This window comes from Physella acuta, unplaced genomic scaffold, assembly GCF_028476545.2.
Source record: "Physella acuta isolate Inbredline_101_S28 unplaced genomic scaffold, ASM2847654v3 ptg000732l, whole genome shotgun sequence".
NCBI lineage: Eukaryota > Metazoa > Mollusca > Gastropoda > Physidae > Physella > Physella acuta.
The window spans coordinates 261,199-287,073 of NW_026732250.1; the positions used below are offsets into that span (position 1 = coordinate 261,199).

The 25,875-nt window shown below is 34.4% G+C and overlaps 1 protein-coding gene across 1 annotated transcript; it reads right to left on the reverse strand.

Annotated features, from left to right (window-relative positions):
- Positions 1 to 25,851, reverse strand: LOC131950070 (multiple epidermal growth factor-like domains protein 6). The gene is made up of 11 exons (XM_059312108.1): positions 25,704 to 25,851; positions 9,603 to 9,737; positions 9,086 to 9,220; positions 8,552 to 8,686; positions 8,008 to 8,142; positions 6,771 to 6,920; positions 6,110 to 6,200; positions 3,337 to 3,410; positions 2,743 to 2,819; positions 858 to 971; positions 1 to 150 (listed from the first exon to the last, which is right to left on the reverse strand). Exons 1-11 carry the CDS (start codon positions 25,849 to 25,851, stop codon positions 1 to 3), a joined length of 1,344 nt encoding a protein of 447 aa, XP_059168091.1.
- Between the last annotated feature and the right edge of the window lie 24 nt (positions 25,852 to 25,875).

Sequence of the window (25,875 nt, forward strand, 5' to 3'; positions counted from 1 at the left end):
TTACCCAGAATGCACCAGTGTGATAGTTTCTAGTGTGTTTATGAAGACCTTGTGTTCAAAGTCAACCAAACTCCACATACACGGGTCAGACCCGTCTTCCGGCCAGGCCGTGTACTGGAAGTGGGTCACACGACGTGGTGGGTTGTCGTCCTTATTATTGGGGAAGAAAGAAACAAGCATTATATTTATAGATGGCAGAAAATTCGATTAAACCTAACACATCCTATGCTAATGTGAGTTTTTGTAATATCCTTTCCTTAATTTCGATATGGTGTGTAATTATAATTGCTTTGTTTTTGTATGACTTTGTTGTAGTACTTTTAATTATGTTGCTGTTATTAGTTTACGTTTATCTCGTGTATGCTTGTTATCACCATGTAAATTTATATGAGACAACGTGGTCGGTCGTCTCAAGTTCGGATCCCGGGTTCGAATCGGTGTCACGCCCCATAGCCCACTAAGCTTTGATAGGTGCGTCACTTACATCAGGGAGAGCAAATTCAGCTGCTCATGTCACTGACCACGCTATCTTCATATACGCCTACCTTGGTCATGGAAATGGGTAAGCTCTACTTTATCCGAACTAGTGACTGTCAGATACATAACAGCATGCAATTTTACATGTAATACAATTTTAAAGTTCAAACAAAAATAAATATCGTAATTTTTTTCTTTAAAGGCTTAGCAAAATATCTATCTATTTCTTACTTTGTCAATGCGCACAGACGTAATATTTGTTATTTCTACTATTTTAGTTCTATTTTAGAGCGGGACTACACTCTCGACCTTTGAAATAATAGTTAAAATTTTATACCGTTTTAAAAAAGAATAAACTTTTGAAATAAAATACAATTTACTTTTGTGATTTCCAAAGTCCAAATAGTATAATCTAGAAAAACTTCTGTTTTCACCGTCTTCACTCTATAGCAATCAATGTTTTGATCTTTCATTGACCAATAGTTGTATTCATTCTAAAAAAATGATTTTTTGATAAAGTATTTTCACCTTAGAAATATTCAAGTTATCGAACAAAAAATATAAACAAAACCGCTGTCATTTTCCATACCAATCTTACATGTTTCAAAACACATTTTACATTGGGAAAAATCAGAATTATTATCTATTTAATTGGATAATGGAGCAGTACTCTGATGTTTGTGTGTTTTTGCAACTTACATCGATTTTCTCTGTGCTAATCATGACGACTTTTACAACTTGTTTGTCCCATAGCAGATTGAGAAAGCCGACCACAGTCGCAGCTACCGGACCTACGAGAAGATGTGAAAAAAATGAATGAATGTTATTTACCTAAGCAAATATTCGTAATAACAAATTTTGCTACTGACTATAGTAATATTTAAAGTAATTTTTAACTATGTAATGTCTAATTAGATTGGCAATTAGATACTGTTACGTTGTTATTGTAATAAATTTTACTTACTCAAGCATAAATTGAAAACAAGTTAAATAGTTTTTATTTCACGAAGACCTTCAAAAGCAAGTTAAATTACTTTCATTGCCTTAGGCTCAACTTCTTTCAATGATAAAAATGTGTATACGTATACAAAGTTAGTAATCCAAGCTAGACTCAACATTAACACATTTTACTAGAGAATATATGAAAACGTTAACAAATTACCTTGTGATACTATTATTTCTTCTTTAGCCAACTTAAAGAAATAGAATAATTCAACATGGTTAGTCAAAACAAGAAATATTCAGTTTTTTTTAATATTCGTGTTTCAACCCAAAATCTAGTTTATTAATATGTGCAAAGTAACAAATTGAGTATTATTGATGTATAAACGTATTATAATATGAATGTGCAAAATATGTATTAGCCGAAGTGAATAAGATAAAAACAGCATTTTTCATATATAGGAAGAGAGAGTTAAGTTATAGATTTTACATTGTGTTGCCGGTATGAATTAGCGTCTTGTTGTAACAATTATTGAAAACCAAGTTATAAACATCTTGAGATATTTAAAGAACATGCACAATAAAATTTACTTTACAAATTTTAGCTGCGCCATTTTTAAATAAAGAAAAAAAAGTCATTCCATACAAAAATATGGATAATAATCGTACTGATTTTAAAATTATATGACAGCAAGTAAAAATACTAAAAAATAAATCACTTTCATTTTGTGTAGTCAAAACATGTTTTGCTGAAAAATTATCTAAACAAGTACATTTTCGTTTAATCTCTTTTTAGTACTTTAAAAGCCTTATTTCACAAAAGTATTTACCTCATTTTTTTTTTACTTTTTAACAATTAGAAATTAAATTGCAAAGATAAATGTAACTTGAAACTGTTTAAATGAATACCTTTATTTATTTTTACATATCATGTATTTATTAGAGGTTTTAGTTTAAGATCAGATAATTAGCGAGCGCTCTTAACTCTAGACGACATAACTGTCTCATTAACGTCGGTCACTAAGTCTCAGGTGTGTAAACTCACGATTACAACACACCAGTCTCCCCCCCCCCCCCCCCCCACACCTCTCCCAAGTGGTTACAGCTAACTTCGCTACCGACTCTAGAAAAATTTAAAATATATTTAAAATAATTAATGATGTAATATCTAATTAGATTTGAAATTATATACTCTTGCATTGTCATTGGAAATAAAAATTTCTGGAAAGATTGAGTTACTCGATTCAACAAGAACCCCACCAGAGACGGAAGATTTAACTAAAGTAAAAACAAAACAATACATATTAAACATCCGCGCCTCACCGCCAGAAATGAGAGGCTGAGCAAATTGACAGGCTTTTTCTCGGGCCACGGTGTGACGTTGATGCATGCATGGTCATCTGGGGATATAGACCAATGGTCAGTTAGGGTGTAAAAGGTGTTCAAATAGATATGAACACATGTATGTGTAATGGGGATGTTAGTTCTTGATTGTTGATGTTTTAAACGTATTTTAAAATAATAATTTGAAATTAAGAAAAATAAAAAAATTAAATTAATAGGACAGTGAACATTGGTCTGATGGCAAACATTCCGTCACGTTATTCTAGAACTATTTGTCACTTTTGTCAAACCCTTCTATACTTATGTTACGCACTATAATACTTATATATTCCCTGATTTACTCGTTACGCGTATACAATATTTTGTTATAATTATCTATTATTTTAAGAAAAAAAATTAATTCAGACACTAATTCAGTAAATCAAGGGTTAATATCCCACTTAGACTTAAGTTACGGCCTCCAACATTCACATGATAACTTCATGCTTTACCCACTAACACACATAAACTTATTTTCTCACACACATTTCATTCATAATACAGTGACGATGTAATAAGAAACCAACGACTTACAGGTACCAGCCGTGTACTTTTTCTCAACTTTTTCACCATCATACACAGTTGGTATAGACTGTGGGATATAAATACTGTTATAATATAAATCAATACAGAAAAATTAGCTGTCTTTAAGAATTTTAAAAATATACTTGAAGTCAACACACGATAAAATTTCAAAGGAACGAAAAATGAAAAAAATTATTCAAACTTTTTAGTGACTACCTTGAACTGGTTGAGAAAGAATTCCTTGTTGTGTCCCAGTATGTAGACCTTTAGATTCGCGATGGGTACTGACGTATCTGTTTTGGTGGTTTCGTTCGGAAATAAACAAAACATACAATACTAATACACGACATTAATGCATATATAGGTGACGGAAGTTTATCCAAAGGTAGTTTTCTAGAAATAAAGACAAAACCCAAATAGAACACATGCACACGCACACATACACACACACACACACATATATATATATATATATATATACTAGCTGCATCCCGTGCTCCGCCACGGTAAATCTTTTTTAAATGTACCAACTTGGGAACAGAACAAAACTAAACACAACACAAACGAACGCAAAAAAAACAAACGAAAAAACAAACACAACACTCATAACATAGACACAATTTAAATGCAATCATACAGGCATATTGCTCACAGTCTAGCCCGTAGCGCCAAATTGCGCCCTTTCCGGTGATTTGCACCCCCCCCCTCAAACTTTCGATTTGCACCCCTCCCCCCCCCCCCCGCCCTAAAACTTTCGATTTCCACCACCCCCCCCCCCCCCTCGCTAATTTTTTCCAACCCACTTTGGCGCCCCCTAAGGTCGGCACTCGGGGACATATGCCCCCTCGCTACGCCTCTCCTATAAAACCCGAAAGATAGAATAATAATTAGAAATCAGCATAAATAATAGGCAGTATTTAAAATATCCGTGTTTTACCTACAATATTTCACTTTATCCTTTTACGAAAATTTTTCCAGTACTAATAATTTTAAAAATTTACAATAGAGTTTCATAACTAAAACCATTGCGAACCTAATGAACGTGATTGCCTTTTATCAATCCATGCTAATTATAATTTTCTAACAATAATTTCCTCTTATAAATCCGAATAATTTGCATTCACATTTTGCTAATTATATTATTGCAACACTAATTCCTTCTATGACGAACGTATATTTGCATTCACATTTTTTATTAGCGTGAGTTTAATGTATTTTTAAATTACCTCCTTTGTCCAAATTAGAAAAGAGTTAAATTAATTTGATTTTTTACCGTACTGTTATTGTGTTATTAAAATGTATCCACTTTTTCTAGGAATATAAACGAAAATGATATTTGACATTGATCCTTTTAATATGTTTTAGCAATGTGCATGTATTTAATATTTTCTTTAAGTTATGCAAAAGAGTAAACACAGTGGAAATTATAAAATAGCTCTATGCCGCTATATAAACAAACCCTACTCTACTACTTATAATAAGACACTGCGGTGCACTGAAAAGCACAGCATCGTGCGAATGTTTACTTTTATGGTTCCAAAAGCTATAGCGATGACAGAAGGAAGGAAGGAAGGAAGGACTGACACACGCTCAGCCCGCTTATATTATAGATATATATATATATATATATATATATATATATATATATATATATATATATATATATATATATATATATATACATATGTATATGCCTATATATGTGCTTAAACAAATGCTTATGTATGCTTATAGGTGAGCCGTTGCTCGTGCGTGTGAGTGTATGTGTGTGTGTGTTTGTGTGTGTGTGTGTTTGTGGTTATGTTTGTGTGTTTATGTGTGTGGGGAGGGGATGTATGCTTTAAAACAATAAAAAGCAGCCAGGTATACAATACAATAAGAATGAGATTGGTAGAATCAAGAGACAGAATAAAATGAAACAGAATAGAATTTACCTGGGACAGCCTCAGTCTTAACTGTTTTCATTTTTCTAGACAAATGGAGGAAATGTCTTTAAGAATATATTTATAAGGAAATCTATATATATATATTTTTTTTTCTTTTGCTTCGTTCTTAATTCTATTAAATATTTTGTGTCAACTTGTCCTGCGCTATTTAGGCCGATGACCCTGGATTTTTTTTTTTTTTTGTGGTTTTCTTTTTGGTTGATTCCATAGCTTTTGTCCAACCAAGAACAAACTTTAAGGCAGCAGTTGTTTGATTTTGTAGGTGCCTCTCCCAGATGAGTAGCAGTCCCCAGGGGTAGTCCATAAATGACGTCACACTCGTATGGGGGAGGGGGGGGGGGGGTCCGTAATTTTGTGACGGCTTGTGATGAGGGGGAGGGGGGGGGGTCAGATGGTGTGACGTCACACTTTTGCTTTATAAAAAAAAGCAATGTTAGAAAACGAATTTTAGACGTTATTTCGAGTTTTAAAAAACTGTTTTAATTTATTGTAATAGCAATTGATTAAAATACTCTTTTTTGACAGAGTTCAGACGAGATTTTAGAAAAAAATCGATGTTTAAAAAAAATGTGTGACGTCATTTTAGGGGGGTCTGGCATTATATGACGACGTGTGGCGGAGGGAAGGGGGGAGGTAAAAATCGTCAAAAAAGTCTGACGTCATTTATGTATGACCCCCCCCCCCCCCCCACCAGCTATTAAGACTCGTCTGTCCGGGTATCAAACTCGAGACCTCTCGAATATTTTCTCTTATTTAGTCTGTTCACAATAGCAAATGTATTGAAATAGAACAAGTAATTGACACGTTAAATCAGTACTGTACAGAGCGCTACGAACCTGCGTATGAATATAAAGATGACCAGGATTGCAATAAGTAATGCGGGCAGCACAATCAGTAAATACAGTATATATGTATCATCCTTGTTTTCTGTAAATTATTTACATTGTGTCATGTATTAAACATGGTGTATATACATTCTTGAACCATACAGGAATGTATATACAAATGAATATAGAAACACAATACATGAATAAAACATTAAGTAACAAATACACGAGTGAACATAACATACTCATATAAAAATACAATCGGGTCCAATATAGTGATGTTAGTTATGTAAGCAGAGTTTCTTTCAGGCATCTATTACTGGGGAGACTGAAGAAAGTCTACTGCCCCCCCACCCCCAAATTGAAATGAAATTCATATAGAAAATATATGCTTTGACCCCGGAACATTTAGTCCGCCCCACCCCCTTCCGAAAATTTCAAGTACGCCGCCCCCGATGAAAAAAGTTCGATTGAAAGAAACACTACGTACAAGGTATTGTATCTACTCCTGTAAAATGCAGACCCGTTAAAACAACAACCAATTTCATTTATTGGAATATGTATAAATTAATAATTAAATTTGTCAAAAACTATGTTAGAAAACAAATCGATTCCTTGTTCTGGATGTTCAAACTTTCTCTTGGCAAGCGTGTCTCGACCACACACTCACCCTCGGCATTTGGGTCAGCTAGAATCTTGCTTCTTAAAACACTATCTCCGCAGATGGCGTCACACAGGCGTTTGATCTCAGTAGACTCGGGCACACAATCAGGGTCGCATTGTTGTTTGCAGTTGGGCCCGAAAATTGTGTCGATACACTCTGTGGAAGTTTAAGGGTTAAATTGGTTCTAGTTAAAGGGTTAAAGTGGTTCTAAAAGGGTTAAATTTTCCCTATATAAACATTAATAATTTTTTGAAAAACGATGACTGTTTTTAAAACAATGTTATGGAACTTTGGCTCTCTATATCTGGCTCATTTTTTTCATAAAATGGATAAATGAATCGGCTATATATATGTATATATATATATATATATATATATATATATATATATATATATATATATATATATATATATATATATATATATATATATATAACTTTTGTATAGGATATGCTCACAAATAAAATTTAAATTGCCAACTTATATATAAAAACTACTTTATTTAACCACACTCAAAGTATGAATTCTATTAAAATAGAAACTGTAGCCTATATAGGGCCTACTGTGTAAATGCTTTAGTTGCAATAAATTAATTTAAATACTAAGTTGCAATAAATTAATTTAAATACTTAAATCTTTACAGATTTTCTTCTGGTGTAAGATCTAAAAAAAATCCTCTTTAGCTCATTCTTTATTTTGCCCTAAATATGTGTCACTGAGATCTCTATAGATAGGCTTATCTTGAGCATGAGTAACTAAACAAAGGAAGAATAAAAACTAAAGTTAACAAGTAAATTAAAATTAAACCAAAACCAATAATCTTTTTTTTTTAAATTTGAGGGATGGAAAAGAAATTTCCATTTTAAAAATAGTTAACATCTATCACTAGATGAGACACACTTGAAGCACCAGAGGCAAAACCTAAACATTCAAACAGCTAAATCGGCTAAATGATAGGCGCGAGAGTTTCAGATCGATCAAAACGACTACATTTTAAAATTAGCTAAAATGAAAAACAAAGACAATTTTTTTTTTATTTAAAACTCTATAGTAAAATCCGTATAAAGACTCCGAGCATATGCTAAAAGGAAAACAGTTTCTGTGATTCTGTTTGTATCATGTTATTACTTGTATACGGATGTAGCTTAAGGCTATCTATACGCTATGATGTAATTGTATGTGGCTTGAGAGTGCCTACATAACAAATGCATCACTTGTATAAAATACACAAAAAATAATTTACCCTGCTCACAGTAGTCTCCCCGCCATCCAGGGGGACATCTCAAACACCGGCCTGTGATGCTGTCACAGGTCTGATTCTCACATTTGACGCTGCAGTTGAAGGCACATTCCTTGCCGTAGGTTCCATGTTCGCAGTCTATAAATAGGTTTCAACAATCTTGAGATTGAGTATGTTTAAACACATTTTGAGAAAGTCAAAAAAATATGTTTATCAAATTTCGAAACAGTTCTTAAGTCTGTTTATACATACTCAAGGCAATTTATGTAATCTTAAAACCGTCTAAAAATGATTAAATATATTTTGATAGAGTCAGAAAAATGTTTTAGATAGTCTTGAGACCGTCTAAACACTTTAATATGCTATATTTTTACCTTGATGAGTTTAATAATATTTTGGTATCAAACCGCTATATTAAAACATACTAATAATAATACTGGTAATACTGAAACGAAACCTAATGACGGCATACGTATCAAAACCATGATATCAGTTAAGTTAGAGAATAAAATGTTCACTTGTATAAAATACACAAAAAATAATTTACCCTGCTCACAGTAGTCTCCCCGCCATCCAGGGGGACAACTCAAACACCGGCCTGTGATGCTGTCACAGGTCTGATTCTCACATTTGACGCTGCAGTTGAAGGCACATTCCTGGCCGTAGGTTCCATGTTCGCAGTCTATAAATAGGTTTCAACAATCTTGAGATTGAGTATGTTTAAACACATTTTGAGAAAGTCAAAAAAATATGTTAATCAAATTTCGAAACAGTTCTTAAGTCTGTTTATACATACTCAAGGCAATTTATGTAATTTTAAGACCGTCTAAAAATGATTAAATATATTTTGATAGAGTCAGAAAAATGTTTTAGCTAGTCTCGAGACAGTTAATATGCTATATTTTTACCTTGATGAGTGTAATTATATTTTGGTATCAAACCGCTATATTAAAACATACTAATAATAATACTGGTAATACTGAAACGAAACCTAATGACGGCATACGTATCAAAACCATGATATCAGTTAAGTTAGAGAATAAAATGTTCACTTGTATATAATACACAAAAAATAATTTACCCTGCTCACAGCAGTCTCCCCGCCATCCAGGCGGACAACATAAACACCGGCCTGTGATGCTGTCACAGGTCTGATTCTCACATTTGACGCTGCAACTGAAGGCACATTCCTGGCCGTAGGTTCCTTTTTCGCATTCTATAAATTGGTTTCAACAATCTTGAGATTGAGTATGTTTAAACACATTTTGAGAAAGTCAAAAAAATATGTTTATCAAATTTCGAAACAGTTCTTAAGTATGTTTATACATACTCAAGGCAATTTACATACCAAATGCTTTACGTGAAGAAAACACACACACACATATATAATATATATATATATATATAAATAAATAAATAAATATATATATATATATATATATATATATATATATATATATATATATATATATATATATATATATATATATATACGCGACGGCTAATATCAGAGCTACATTGTTTTAAAAAATTCTTAACTTGTGTTTCAAATATCCTCAAACTTTAGAAATAGATTCATCAAAAAAAAAAAGTTTTACCCTGCTCACAGTAGTCTCCCCGCCATCCAGGGGGACAACTCAAACACCTGCCTGTGATGCTGTGACAGGTCTGATTCTCACATTTGACGCTGCATTTCAAGTCACAATCCTGGCCGTAGGTTCCATGTTCGCAGTCTATAAATAGGTTTCAACAATCTTGAGACAGTCTAAAAGTATGTCTAAAAGATCAATCAGAAATTGTTACCTCCGCTACGTTTCAAATCGGTTAATTCCAAATTATCTGTCCCTAACCCGACTATACGATTCTAAACATTCGGGGTGAACCACAGCTCACCTGACAGGTTGGGATGAGGGTGGTGGCTAAGCTGCGTGGTGATTATAGTCTCCGTGAAGAGAATTATATATATAGATATTTTCCATACCAATAGTACTGTCTGTTTTTAACACGTTTTTCTTAACTCAGCTTCGCGTTTGTTTGTTTGTTTGGATGTTTGTTGTTAAAATTGACATCGAAAATTAGCCCACTTCTGATTGCTCTATAGATGTGAAATTTGGCATGCAGGCTACTTTCGCCTAACAATTTCAGATGCAATCATAAAAACTAGCAATTAGAGACCGTAATTAGCTTAATTTAATTACGCCTCAAGGACCATAAAATTGAGGACATGATTTCTAAAGATACCGACAAGACTGGAGGCCTATTGACACAGTTACTTCGGCCCCAAGATTTTTAGTCCGTGTATTTATAAACACTTAGTCAAGTCATACTTAATCAAGTCATTAGATAAAGTAGAAAATAAACTATATAAAAAACTTTTTTAAAAACCACGTTTTTCATGTGTAGCAACGGACTAAAAAGGAGAAAATAAAATACTTAAAAAAACTTTTAAAAAAACCACGTTTTTCTTGTGGACTAAAAAGTAGAAAATAAATTTTTCTTTTGTGCTTCCTCGAGCTGTGCAGATTCTTGTGATGACTGACAAAAAACGTGGGTCGGGCAGATGGGTCGGGAAATTTGATGGTGAACGTACCTACGTTTTTTGTCAGTCATCACAAGAATCTGCACAGCTCGAGGAAGCACAAAAGAAAAATTTATTTTCTACTTTTTAGTCCACAAGAAAAACGTGGTTTTTTAAAAAAAAAATTTAAGTATTTTATTTAATGTTTACCTTCTATTTACTAGTACTAGCGTGCTCTTCGGGATAGAAGAAAATCTGATGATATATGTAAGAAGCGTTCTATCAATGCGTTACCAATCATGTATTATTAGACGTGTGAGCTTTTTGTTTCTAATACTGAGTTTAAATTTAAATGTTAACAATGCCTGCGCCTATATTATATATATATATATATATATATATATATATATATATATATATATATATATATATATATATATATATATATATATATATATATATATATATATATATATATCGGGGCACTTGTTTACCTACCGCATGAAATCATGGTGAGGTAGAACACACTGTGGTGATCGCCCAGGTTACACTACCTCAGGGGCTCCGCGTACGGTCACTGGCTGTTTAAATTTACTATAGCGCCCTGATGCTCACAAGATAACCCAGAGAGCCTAATAGCTTATTGAAATATCGCTCACGGGATACCATTGGGCATCAAATTGCGCCCTGCAGGGGCAAGTGCAAACTCGACTGGTTAAATTTATTAAACGACTATAAAGCCCTAACGTATCCATATCCGATCGTGCTTTTGAAAAAGAACGTACGCGCCATAGTGCTCTCGGGTAATCTTGTGGCACCATATCACCCCCCTGCGAGGACGCGCCTGATTCGATAAAGTCAACGATTATTGTTATTGATAAAGACACAATGTCCTTAGTGTATAGCCCTTTTTTAAACGAACGTAGGTCCTCATTTCTCACAATAGGTTTGAAGTTTTAACGCTGAATATAGTAGTCTTCCTACACGCTATGATAACGGACATCAAGTGCTAAGATAGCCGATTAAGAACTCTGGGCGCCAAACCGTGTATTGACAAAAGACCCTTCCTCTTTCACAGAAAACGTCTCGAGAGTATTCTCATCAAGTATCCAAAGTTTCATGGCATTCGGATGAACGGTGTCAAACCGCATCCTATTTGTATTTTTAATACTGTATATAGAGAAAAATCGCACCCTTGCGAAATTAAAAACGTTTTTTTTTAAAGCAATCCTCACCTTTAGTGTTTTCATCTACTCCCCAAAGTTTCAAGGCGGTTGGATGATTGGTGTCAAACCGCAAACGACTTTAATTTTATATACCATGTTTATAGAATAATTGAATATCGCACTGCCGGGGTCACCCCTGCGACTTTTTGAATTTAATTCTCGCAAACACCTCCCCAGGAATATTCTAAAAAACTTCCGAAAGTTTCATAAAAATAAGGTGTAGTAATGTATAAAAGACACACACACACACACACAGAGATACACATACATTGCTTTATAGATAGATGAAGAGATTGCTATTTCTGGTTTTACAATTGAACCCACGGATCAAAATGTGTGGATCCTATACGTTACCTTTGTAGCAAAACGCTCGTGATGAGAAGCACTCGACGCATGAGCTCTCGACATTGTTACAGGCCTCGGGTTGGCACTTACGCTGGAACTTAGAGGCACATCCTTGGTCGAAATAGGGATTGGTGCATACTAAAAACATGTACAACGTATCATTAGTAATATCAGAGTTATCAAAAAGCCCCCTATTACACTACCGCAGGCTCACCGCGTACGGCACATGGCTTCTCAATACTAACATATGTGCAATAGTGCTCACAGGATAACCCATACCGCCAATTAGCATCCTGAAACAATAATGCAGATTGCGTCATCGCTATAGTGACACAAATCAATAGGATTTTTTTCTTTAACATGTAGGAAAAAAATTATTTGAAGTGTTATAAACATCAGTTATGACTGATGCAACTTGTTAGCGGTATTAGTGGTTTTTTATTATATGCTCGATCTCAAGTTCTAATTGGTCGTCTACCCACACTAATGCATGAAAATATAGTATATATATATATATATATATATATATATATATATATATATATATATATATATATATATATATATATATATATATATATATATATATATATACACTACAGTATCTAACGTTAGACCACTTAGCCCCTACAAAAACCTCAATAAAACTGCTAATCTACTTCTGAAGTAACAACAACTGATGTTCTTAGATCTCAACCCATTTGTGTAGCATGTTATGTAATTTATGTCCATCTTGGTTAAGCAGGGAAGTTATCAGACACATACCATTGCTACCCCCTCAAATTTTTTTACCTACATAATACCAAGCCCTCACCATAAAACTCCATCTCTTTGTAGGTAACATAGATTGCTGCTCTTAGATCTCAGCCGACAAGAGATAGCATCTCTAATGTAATTTATTACCCTAAAGGCGCAGCACGGAAACAATGGTGAAATCAGTATGACTAATCTGCTTCTAAATTTAACTAACCTCAATCCAGTATCAGATACATATTATTAGGCACATATTAGGTAGGACTAATTAATTTATTAAAGCCTTTTAAAACAAAAATAGTAACAACTTTTAAAATTAAATTCAAGGAGCGGATTCTAGGTTTAAGTCTCGTCACACAATCTATTTCAATTTCAGATAATTTTGTTTGCTAACTAAAATAATTAGAATCTACAGCTAGATTCTAGATATTTGAGACAATTAAATTTTTTTTTATTATTATGTCTATTTGTTTTTATTAATTATTGAATTATTTTGAATCGAATATAGATCTAAGTGTTTTCAATTAAATTTAATTTATCTTGTAGTTTAATTTAATTAAATAAGTAGATTTTAGATTCTGTGTCTACCTAGCGTAGCCAGTTTCGTGGACAACATGATTAGATTTTGAGCTAGATTTTATATCTTAATATTAAATAAATATTCCAATTAAATGTTATTATATTTTTTGACGTAGGTGAATGTCAAGCGTATTTGTTTTATTAATAGAAGTCTTGTGTTAATTAAAATGAAGTTTATTGTTTACTGTCCCTAACAAAAACAAAGTGTCGAGTACATATCCGCATTTGATTTGCCGCTGCTTCACTCACGCCACTTTGATATATATTGGCTAACAGTTGACAGCGTCTACGTTCTGTTAATTGTCGATCTCTATCATCTTGGTTTCATATAACTCTTGGCTGTCGAAGTAAACGAATTCCTTTAGATCTGCAACTTCTTGTATCACAGCTTTTTACAGCACAGATTGTCATTTTGAATGTGGATCCGTAACGTCATATCAAGGACTCTATACCCGGCATGGATGTTTGTCAAATACAGACATAACCCATAAATCCAACTCTAACTTTAACCAACAACAGTGAGTTTGCTTGTGTGTTTGCATTGTGTTTGTGCTTTTATTTGTGTTTTTATTTACGTTTGTTTTTTCTTTTGTGTTTGTGTGTGTGTGTTGCGTTTGTGTTTTATATATATATATATATATATATATATATATATATATATATATATATATATATATATATATATATATATATATATATATATATATATACATATAGCTCAAATGGTTTATGTGGCTCTGTATGAGGCGAAAAGCGGACAGAGCACGGTGCCTAAAGTGTTTATTATCTAAAATAATGATTAGAAAAATTATTATAATATGAGGTTTTGTAAAACAAGTTTCATTTCCTAAACGTATAATTTTAAATAAAGTCATGTGGAAAAAATAAAGTCAAAGAATTTGAATCATCTTTCAAAAAAAAAAATTAAGTGTTATTTTTAATTACTTGCCTTCATTGATCACAAAAGTTTTTTACTTATCTTTATGAAAAAATATTATATCGGGGGTGGGGGGATACTTTTTATTATTTTGTCTTGATGTTAAAAAATGTAAATAATTTGCGTTGATTGATCAAGTGTAATTTGGTATGTAAAACACGGATATTGTAAATACTGACTTTAATTTATTTTATACACAGAACGCACTGCACTGTTTACTAATTATTTTTAATCAATAACAGTTAAGAAGCCGCTACTAAATGTCCTCTATGTTTGCGGACAAGCTTGGGGTATTAAAGTTGTTCACTAAATTGAATCAGGCGTGTCCGCCGGTGCCCCGGCTATGTTCGATTTGCCGCCCTGTGTTATCTTGTAAGCGCTATGGTGCAAATGTTTATTTTAAAGAGTGCGATAGGCTGTGAATAAAAAGTGTTACTATAGTTGCACTACAAATCAAATGCAGAACATCAGTTTGGCGTCCCGACAGGGTGCAATTTAGCGCCCCGGGCATTCTCTTGAGCTCTATGGTGCCTAAGTTTGTTTTAAACTGTGCGATAGACAATGTATAAGAAGGGTTACAATGGCCATTATTTAATTCGAAACTGGTCATCCTCTAGCTCCCCGGGAATTCCCGTGATTGCTATGGCACCGACATTCGGTTTGAACTGTTTGATAGCTTACGGATAAGATGGAGTAATTTAGTTGTTTACCAAGTTGAATCAGGTGGATCAGCCGTTGCCCCGGCAGGGTGCTCTTTGGCGCCCTGTGCTATACTTTGAGCACTATGCTTTTATGTTAACATTTAAGTTTGTCTTATTTTCCTGGTTACTGTTTGCGTTTAGGTTTATGTTTGTGTTTGATTTTGTGTTTGTGTTGGCGATTGTACTTATGTTTATGTTTATGTTTTCGTTGTGTTTGTCTTTGTTTCCGTTAGTGTTGGTGTTTGTGTTTATTTTCGTATTTGCATTTTTGTTTGGCGTTACGTTTGTGTTTGTGCTTTCGTTTTTTTTTCGTTTAGGTTTGCGTTATGTTTGCGTTTGTTTATGTGTTTATGTTTTGTTTTTGTTGGTTGGGGTTAGGGTTATTTTGAAAAGTAATATATTTCCTAAAACCGGACAAAGCATGGTATATTCTGTTTAATAAACACATAAATCATGGTCCTTTATATGGGAAAAAGGCATAACCCCCTCTACCCGTCAATTACCTCTGATCATTCACCCCTTCCCATCCCCCGACATCCCCCCCCCCCGAGTAATCACCCTTAGTCAATTACCCCCGCAAAATAGGACATTACTCCCGCCCCCCCCCCACACACACGGACATTGCTTTAAGTTGCAGGTAGGATTAGTGTTATGTTCATGTTCATGTTCATGTTCATGTTCATGTTCATGTTCATGTTCATGTTCATGTTCATGTTCATGTTCATGTTCATGTTCATGTTCATGTTCATGTTCATGTTCATGTTCATGTTCATGTTCATGTTCATGTTCATGTTCATGTTCATGTTCATGTTCATGTTCATGTTCATGTTCATGTTCATGTTCATGTTCATGTTCATGTTCATGTTCATGTTCATGTTCATGTTCATGTTCATGTTCATGTTCATGTTCATGTTCACGTTCACGTTCACGTTCACGTTCACGTTCACGTTCACGTTCACGTTCACGTTCACGTTCGCGTTCGCGTTCGCGTTCGCTTTCGCGTTCGCGTTCGCGTTCGCGTACCCGTTCGCGTTCGTGTTCGCGTTCGTGTTCGTGTTCGTGTTCGTGGTTGTGGTTGTGGTTGTGGCTGTCGATTATACATTAAATAATTATATTTCAATTGAAATGGGATAACTTCGTTATTCTACAATTGGATGCAAATATTACTCACAATAGTTACATTCCTTATGCCAGTAAACACTGGGCACATAACATTTCTGAAGATCATCGCAATCTTTTTTCTGTAACGGGCAAGAACAGGCGTGCTCACACTCCAGGCCGAAATGAAAGGGGTCACATTGGATGTCTGTTGTGGTAGACAAATAGGCAAGTTTAATGGCAAATGTCTGACCATTGTCAGCAACACACACTACTCAAAGATATTGTAATTCTGATTGTAAATTAATGTTCCCCTTCCAAACTTGGCGGTGTATGACATTTCATATATAAGCATTATATAAAACTAGCCAGCGGTACCCGTTTTACGTGAATTATAGACCTATATATTTTAAAATGGTGTACTTGTTTGAGAAAAATAATTTATGAGATAGTTATTGATCAAAACTCAATGTGCTTTACTACACGCTGAACGATATTAGTGACAAAGCAAAGAAATAACTTTTTAGCTAAAAATACGACACATTTAAGATAACACAGGCACACACTGGTTAAGTGACTTAAATGATTCCGTTAAAAATCTGGCTATTCAATGGTCATTACGTTGTTTTTAAGTAATTTGTATTAGTTTGAGCGATAACATTGTATATATTTCATAGCGTACGTCTTGATAAGTAGATCTATAGATCTAGATCTAAATCAAATTTTAATGAAGTAGTTCCTTTCTTTATAGTCTAAAATCGGAAGATTCAAATATAAAAAAAAATTAAGTTTGCTTTGATGTGTCACGATCCTTCACAACCTGCGTGGTATTATGTACACTATCATCTCAGCTATTTTGGCACCTTATAAAACACGGAGAATGAAAGACGTATTTAAAAAGCTTAATTTACGCGAATACGCCTATTCTTTCAAATTAATTTTTTTATCCCAAATTAGCCAGTTCCATAGCTAAACAGATTTCTATAAAATAATTAAGGCCTGAAATAGTTTAACATAGAAATTTATTTTTGGAATAGATTCTAGTGTAGATGGTGTCTAAATCTAGGTCTTAGCTACTTAGCGTCTACGTCTAGTTTTTGCGTAGATTTGGATCTAGTCTAGATCTAGAATCTCTAGATCTAGAATCCAAATAGATTAAATACATTTTATAAATTTAGGTCGGGAAAATGTCATATCGTACGTAGATCTAAATCAAATTTAAATGAACTAGTTCATTTCTTTTTACTCTAAACTCGGCAGATGACGTCATATATTAATGTATAAGCATTAGTGACGTCATTGTTTCACGGGTTCTTTTTCACAACTATAAACACTTTTCCTGTTGCATAATTAAAACTGTTTTTCTACATTCGAATATGCCTTTATTTTTTATTTGTCTTCTTTAAATAAAATGTTGGTTATACATTTAAAACATCTACCATATTATTTTCAACCAAAGTCCGTATCAAGTTCTCTATATATCGCTGAAGATTCTAATGTGATACCCTGCGAAAATACTTTGCGAACTGAGAGAGAGAGATAGAGAGAGAGAGAGAGAGGGAGAGAGAGAGAGAGAGAGAAGTGCTCACATGGGCTTTTAAATATTAGGATTTGCAGTTCTGTATCAAGCTTTAGCGATTTCTGGTAATCGGGATTGGAAATAATTCTACTTTTGGTTTTTCAAAATCCTATAACTTGAGTATTGTTTCAGATAGATATACAAAATTTGAATTGTCAATAAAACATTGAATTATCTGCCATCTTTCCAATTTTGAGTAATTTCCGTTGTCTAGAAGTAGTACTTTACGCCCTTTCCGATTTCTCAAAAAATATTCCGCACTATTTTACAGACATTGTTTGCTGCTCACTTTGTGTGCAGTTTTTTTTCTACGTGTTTCTAATCTATTTTAAAAAGTTTAAGTAATTAAAAATCATGTCTATACCCAGAGTTGCCATCCCTCACTATGTTATATATGTACATTCGATAAAGTTAAGGGGAGATCACTCCCGCTTTTTCAGTTATGGAGAGATTTTTCATAACTTTTTGTTATTCCGTGATTTATTATTTCGAATTGTGTATTTACAATCATTTCGTATAAGCCGTTTACTAATACACACATAGCACCGCAATTTTCACACCATATCCCCAATAATAAGCGCAGTAAACATACTCAGCACACAAGAACCACAACTGCTTACTCGCCTCCAATAACCTCAACTTCACAAAAGTGAATATGCTTGCCAGCTAAAGTAACCCTGATTTCCATTTCCGACATTGCTTCTGTAATGCGTAGGCCAGGTGCCAGCATCACTCGGCTTCTGCTGTATCTAAAGAAAGGGTTACTAATATTCCAACCCCAACTGGAATGCTTTGCAGACTTAAAGCCTATGTCCATAACCTCGCCACCTGCAATGATCGAAATAAACTTACAATTACTTGGTCTTAAACGAGAGGTTTATTTTCCAGATATTTTCCTCCTGGCTACTTGAGTAGGGGGGGGGGCTTAAATTTATTGGGGAAGGTTGAAAGTTATTAAAGTATATATTTTCTTTATATAACTTCTATTTCGTTCACAGCGAGAGACGGTGAACTTCATTTGGGGGTGGGGCATATACCTTCCCTTCCCCTTCAAAGATGCCTCAGAGGATATAGGTGTGCTTTATATGAAATTATATTTTTAAAGAAAGATTATCTATATACTACTAAAACTCAAGTTTGTTTACATGTTTGAATATTTATTTTTTTGTTTGTTTGTCTGATTTCTTACTGTAAGGAAACTGCTTTATATGGGGGCTGTCAAATAGTATGTAGGTAGAGAATAATTTTTGATTGCAGACAGACTGTTAATCACACATTTATTTAAAGACGTTAATTAATTTATTGATTTATTCATAGGTAGATTAACCACATTTTTTAAAAAAGATTTGAAAAACGACTACACTCGATGGAACCGTGACGTCACAGTTTTTTTTTTACTTTTTTAGTACAATAAAATGGCGGCGCTATCGAAGAAGATTGTGTTCCCATTCAAAACTTTAACGCGTTCTAAATCTAATTTTCTGTCGGCAATAACTTAACAATACGTCCGTTTGCTGTATTTATTACGTTCCAACACTTAAAATCAATTTTCAACTGTCTTTTTCATTTAGTTTTACGATAAATTTCACTAGATCTACAGATCAGCTGTCGAAGGAAGAACATGTTATAAAATGAAATCTAGATTTTAGATCTAGATCTAGAATCTAGATCTAGCACTAGGGCACTAGACTTTACGTAAATTCTAGATCTATACTTAACGCAAATTCTACATCTAGAATCTATTTCAGGCCTTATTTTATATAAATCTTTGTTTAGCTTTAATGACCATCTAATTCGAGAATACATCGGATTTATCTGTCTAGGTTCTAGAGCTAGATATAGTAGGATTGGAGGCGTGGTCGGTTGCTAACAACAATGGCGTCCGGACCGGACGCGTGACTTCCGACTATTTTTAGGCTATGTTTACCACGAGCAAAATGGCGGGTTTTCACGTTATATAAACAAGCTAAACGAGTCGTAGAATCTAGATCTAGATAATTCTATCTAGATCTAGATAATTTTAAACCTTCATTATTTTATATAAATCTTTGTTTGGTTAATTTAAGATAAAATTTAATTTGAAAGTTACAAATACTAGACTTAGATCTAGATCTATGCGCGTAAATCAAGTTGCATAAGGAGACACAAAGTATTAAAGTATAGTATAAAAATTCACCTGTGACGTCACGAGTAAAGAACTAAGTTGTTAGTGTAATCGGCTCTCATACGGGTGGCACAGGTTCTAGAACAATACGTCAATGATTTTTTTTTTCTTAATTTTTTTTTTTTTTAGATGTGAATGATAAAGTTGCCTATCTGAACTTGGCGGGATACAGGGCAGGTGAAGTAGAGTTCATCTGTTTCTTTGTCCTAAGCATATGAAGGGATAGTGTGGTCAGAGACATGCTCGGTTGGAATCGTTTTTTTAGCGATAAAAACATGTTGTCTGAGACTTGGTGGGACACTGGGCAGGTGAAGTAGAGTTGAGTAGGTCACCTGTGACGTCAGTATATGAAGGGATAGTCCGAAATCGGTGTTTTAAAAGATTAAAAACATATTTTTTAATGTGCGGTCTGTTTTTTGTGACGATAAGTGACACTGCAGTAGCGTAGCGAGGGGGGGGGGGACATATGTTCCGGGCGCCGACCTTAGGGGAGCCAAAATGGGTTGGAAAAATAAATTGAAAGGTTGAGGGGGTGCAAATCGAAAGTTTGAGGGGGGGGGGGTGGGTGCACATCAAAAGTTTGAGGGGGGGAGTTCAAATCGAAAAGTTTGTCCCCGGGCGCCGGGAAGGGACGCTACGCCTCTGAGTGACAGACGTGATGTTTTTTTATGGATGACCCCCGAAACCCACAGTTATCCAACGGATGACGGGTAGTCTAGTATAACCTAAATGCCGTAGAGGACAAAGTTGTGTATACAGTAGAATATCTCATCTTTATTGATGCATGTGATGAGATTTGTATAAACAATAGCTAAATATGTTCCCTGTGATGGACCAGATTTTGTCTAATAAAAGAGAAATCCAAACATTTTGGCTGCGAATGAAGTAATGTTTTGAAACATGTTCTATTTTACTGTAACGAACTACTTTTTGGATCGTTCATGTAGATGATGATGCTATTTATATAAGACGGTCTAGCGAAGGAAACCCTCCAGCTCCTAGATTTCAAACAATTTGAGTTGCTTGTATCCCCATCCACGGTGATAGGGTCTGTCGCCTGCTGTTTTAGAGCCAGGTTTCTTCCTATGGTCAGCACATATGGAATAAATAAATTCTAGAAGTTAGGTTTGGATTGAAATGAAGATCAAACTTAAGTTTAAGTTTAGTTTTTTTAATTTGGTAATTAATATTATAGTGCAAATTCAAAATGTTCTCTGTTTTCATAAGAGGAAAAGGAAGTACAAAAGGAAAATAAAGCACATAAAAAGAAAAATATCAGTAAATGTAATAGTCATATTCAATAACAGACGTAAAAAAAAAAATAAGACATAATTAAAGTAAGCTATCGCTTGATCTACTTTTAACCGTCGTCATGGTAATGATAGCCGCGGGGAACAATAACACCGAGGTTCCGTTTTTACATTATTCCATGGTTAATATTAAATGCTCATACTTGTAATCGTTATTTTTGCGTGTTTTGGGCGAGACATCTTGTTTTAACAATAGGCAAATAGTGTTTGATGTGAGGTAGCCTTTTATACAATTTTTGGCCATCGCGCAGAACATAAGGTAAAAATAACTTTGATTTCCGTATTTAATACTATTTTGAAAATACACCAACTTATTATAACATATAAAACATTATATATTATGTCTTATTAAACTAATTTCATTAATTTAAAACATTGAAAAAAATGAATGTCAAGAGCACTAGCAGACAACACATTTGGGCAGATCGTTCAATCGCGTCACAACAACATTTCTTGAAAATTAACCAACCGTATCAGTCATAGCACTGTAGCCATTTATTAACAAACTCTTTTTTTATCATTTTCTAAATCTCTATAATAAAAATTGGGTAACAGGACAAATGATCCCAGGACAAATTATCTCAGACAAAATATCTCACGGACAAAAGATACCAGGACAAAAAATATCAGGGCAAATGATATCATGGACAAATGATCTCAGACAAAATATCTCAGAAAAAATATCTCACAGCAAAATTGTAATAGTGTATTGGATGATTTCAGTTGATCTGCACATTTTTATTGACTGTCATATGGTATTGTTTACTATATGTAATATTGTTTATAGGCCTATATAATAGTTTTTAAGAAATATTTGCAGCATAAATGTGTCATATTTCATTAAACATGTTAAAATTCAGATTACTAATATAGTATGTGAAGATTAAAGAAATTTTTCGATAGCCATCTTAGGTGGGCTTGCCAAAGATGAGACAATCCTACCACGTCAAGTGGACGAAACAAGATCAAAGGGAATTAAATAACAATAAAGACACACCTTTGTAACAAGGTGGCCGCCCCTTTGATGGCAGAGACATACCTTAAGGCACGGGTTCCCAAACTGGGGGTCGCGAAGGGCTATCTATGGGGTCGCCAACTGGTAGACTAAACCCTAGCATTGAAAAAAACGTAAATATCTAGAAGAGTATCTGAAATTCGGCTTTACTAACATCAGTGAAAATGGAATAGAGAAGAAGCAATGCCTACTGTATGAAGTTGTTCTCAGTCACGAGTTTATGAAATCTTCAAAACTAAAACGTCATTTGAGACGAGTCATTCGGAACACACCAAAAAAGATATGGAGTTCTTTCATCGGCATGAAGCTAGTTGCAATCGTCAGAGACTTAATTGAACAGGAAGTTAATTCTTGGGGATTCCAGTGCAGTAAAGATGCAACATACATCTCTGCCTAATATTCAGCGGCTTATAGCAGATGGGTTAAAACGGATGGTGCGCCATCTACGTTCAGGTCAAAATCGGGCTTTCAGAAAACAGAAAAGATTTAGCTCCCTAACCACTGTCCTTGCCATCATGACTCCATTGCTAGTAAAAGTCGTAAATTATATTAAATCTGGAGACTTCAAAGAACTGAGCAAAGACATGAATAAAGATCACGAGGTTCTACTTTTCTACATTACAGTACGCTGGCTGTCAAACGGAATGTTGTGAATCGTGTTTTTGAATTGAAATCTGAAATCATATTGTTCTTGGAAATGCAAAGGAAACAAGACCTTTTGGTATGCTTAAAACGACATAGAGTGGTTGGAGAGAGTATGATACCTAGCTGCAAAATCGGCGAAGAAAATAAATCTTGACAATATTGTAAATTTGAGAAACTCTGCACTGTGCTAGATGAATTTGATTGTGAGATAATTAAAATATTGAAAGAAGCTATTTCTGGGCATCTTAAATCTCTTGAAACCAAAATACAGCGCTATTTCTCTGGGCTGAAAAAAGAAGAATCTGCATTGACGCATTACCCATTCTGTTCTTCCCTTGATGTTGCAAGCATTCCAGATGAATTACAAGATGCATTCTTTGATTTGCAGAATGATTTCGCGTAAGATGAAAAAATGTTTACAGAATTTTGGTGTAGTATTCACCATTCATACCCAAACGTAAAATTGATTGACTTTTCGAGAGTAGATTTTCAACACTATTCTCCGATTATAAAAAAAATTAAGAAATAAATTGAATGTTGATAATGACATAGGTTGGCGTTAATAAAAACTTAACCTCGAATGTTTGGTAAATAGCATGCAGTTTTAATCATGGTATTAAAACAGTTATCAAGAGTAGTTCATATTGAAAGTCTACTAGAAAATCTTATTTTAGTGCTTATTAATTTCCATACTAATTTCGACTTTTTAATTCTATGGGGGTCGCGGGTCACTTACTTTTTATAAAAGTGGTTCGCCAGTCGAAAAAGTTTGGGAACCACTGCCTTAAGGGAACGAAATCCACCCTCCATGAACAACACAACTAACATCTAAAGTCAATAGTTATGCGTCGGTCACACCTTAGTGATTAGGTGACAAATGCTTATTTAAGACGAACATCGGTCAACTCGGAGCTACGTTTGTCGTAGTGTGCATGCAAACAAAGCAGTATTAGTGGAGATTACTCAGCTAAGGCCTCTCAAAAAGGGTATAGGACATTTGCTTCTGGTGATTTATGTTTATAAAAGCCAGAAGTGGAACAGCAGGCAAGGAGATTTGGAAATGTGAAGATAGAATATGTAAAGCAAGAGTTCATACAATACGTGATCACATAGTATTGGAGAGGTGTGATCATAACGATGTACCTGCCGGCATAGAAACGTAAGCGTTTTGTTTGTGTTCATGATGCAATAAAAACAATAATTTAACGTTACAAACCTAAAGACCCATTCACATTTTTGAAAAAATATTTCGCGTGTTTTGAACATTAATGTTGTATGTTTGTTTTATACATTATCATTTATTATACATTTCAGGAATAGGTTAGTTTTCATTTTTACTTTTTTAAATCAAATGCTGTTAGAAGGATTAAGTTTAATAAATGTTTTGATGCTTTGTTAAGTTTAACAGATTCATTTTAATCACAATTATTACGCGTAAAAAGTAAACAAAACCATATTGACAGTCAATAAAAAAAAGTTCAAATCAACTAAAATCATCGTACATACTTTTAAAATTTTGCTGTGAGATATTTTGTCTGAGATATTTTGTCTGAGATTATTTGATAATAATATCATTTGTCCTGATATATTTTGTCCTAGTATCTTTCGCCCGTGAGATCATTTGTCATTGAGATCATTTGTCCTGAGATCATTTGTCCTGAGATCATTTGTCCGTGAGATATTTTGTCTGAGATATTTTGTCTGAGATCATTTGTCCTGAGATCATTTGTCCGTGAGATATTTTGTCTGAGATATTTTGTCTGAGATCATTTGTCCTCAGATTATTTGTCATGGAACCGGTCGAATTCGTGCTTTCAGATTAAAAAGTAAAAGATCTAGCTCCGAAATTAACGGGAATCGACACAGTTCACCATTAGGCCCCAGTCAGGAAGTTTCTTACTCCTCTCTTACAAAAACTACGAAAATAAACATCGCTAATTACATTCAATCTGGAGCCTTTAAAAGCCATCTGTTTAACCCATTAACGCCGACTGTCGCGAAAACGCGACATACCGATTTTGCGCTTAGCATAAATTATACGCATACAATTATCCTACTTCTGCCGGTACCTTTACTAATATTTAGGAAAAGACCCACAAACCATTGCATTGCTATTGAGTACCCACATCAGTGGCATTATACTGGCATTTAATACCGACAGCAGTGTTATTGAGTACCCACATCTTCAGCACTGAGTACCAACATCAATGACACTGTACACCTACAGATTCTCCACAAAGTAGGCTACCCACAGCAGTGATACTGAGTACCCACTGCTAAGGCTAGGTACCCACAGCAATGTAATCGATTGCCAAAGGCGCCAGCACTGAGTACCTATAGCAGTGTCAGCAAGAACCGACTGCAGTAACACTGAGTACCCACAGCTTCAACACTCAGTAAACTTCTTAAATACCATTCAATCTGGAGCCTTTAAAAGACGTCTGTTTAAAAAGTAGTACAAAAAAATGGATTCTGTATTTTGTTTAATAAATACATGCTCACCCAATTGTGATGTGGCATGTACCCTTTATACTCTCATGTGGCATGTGTTAGGTCAGAATTCCACAAACATCCATTCACTAGATAATTACAGGGTACACTGTTTGCATTTTCCTGTATGAAGCTGTTCTGGTACCCGCTGTTCCTGTATTGCATGTTCCTGTATGAAGCTGTTCTGGTACCCGCTGTTACTGTATTGCATGTTCCTGTATGAAGCTGTTCTGGTACCAGCTGTTCCTGTATTGCATGTTCCTGTATGAAGCTGTTCTGCTACCCGCTGTTACTGTATTGCATGTTCCTGTATGAAGCTGTTCTGGTACCCGCTGTTACTGTATTGCATGTTCCTGTATGAAGCTGTTCTGGTACCCGCTGTTCTTGTATTGCATGTTCCTATATGAAGCTGTTCTGGTACCCGCTGTTCTTGTATTGCATTTTCCTGTATGAAGCTGTTCTGGTACCCGCTGTTCTTGTATTGCATGTTCCTGTAAACTAAACTGTGCTG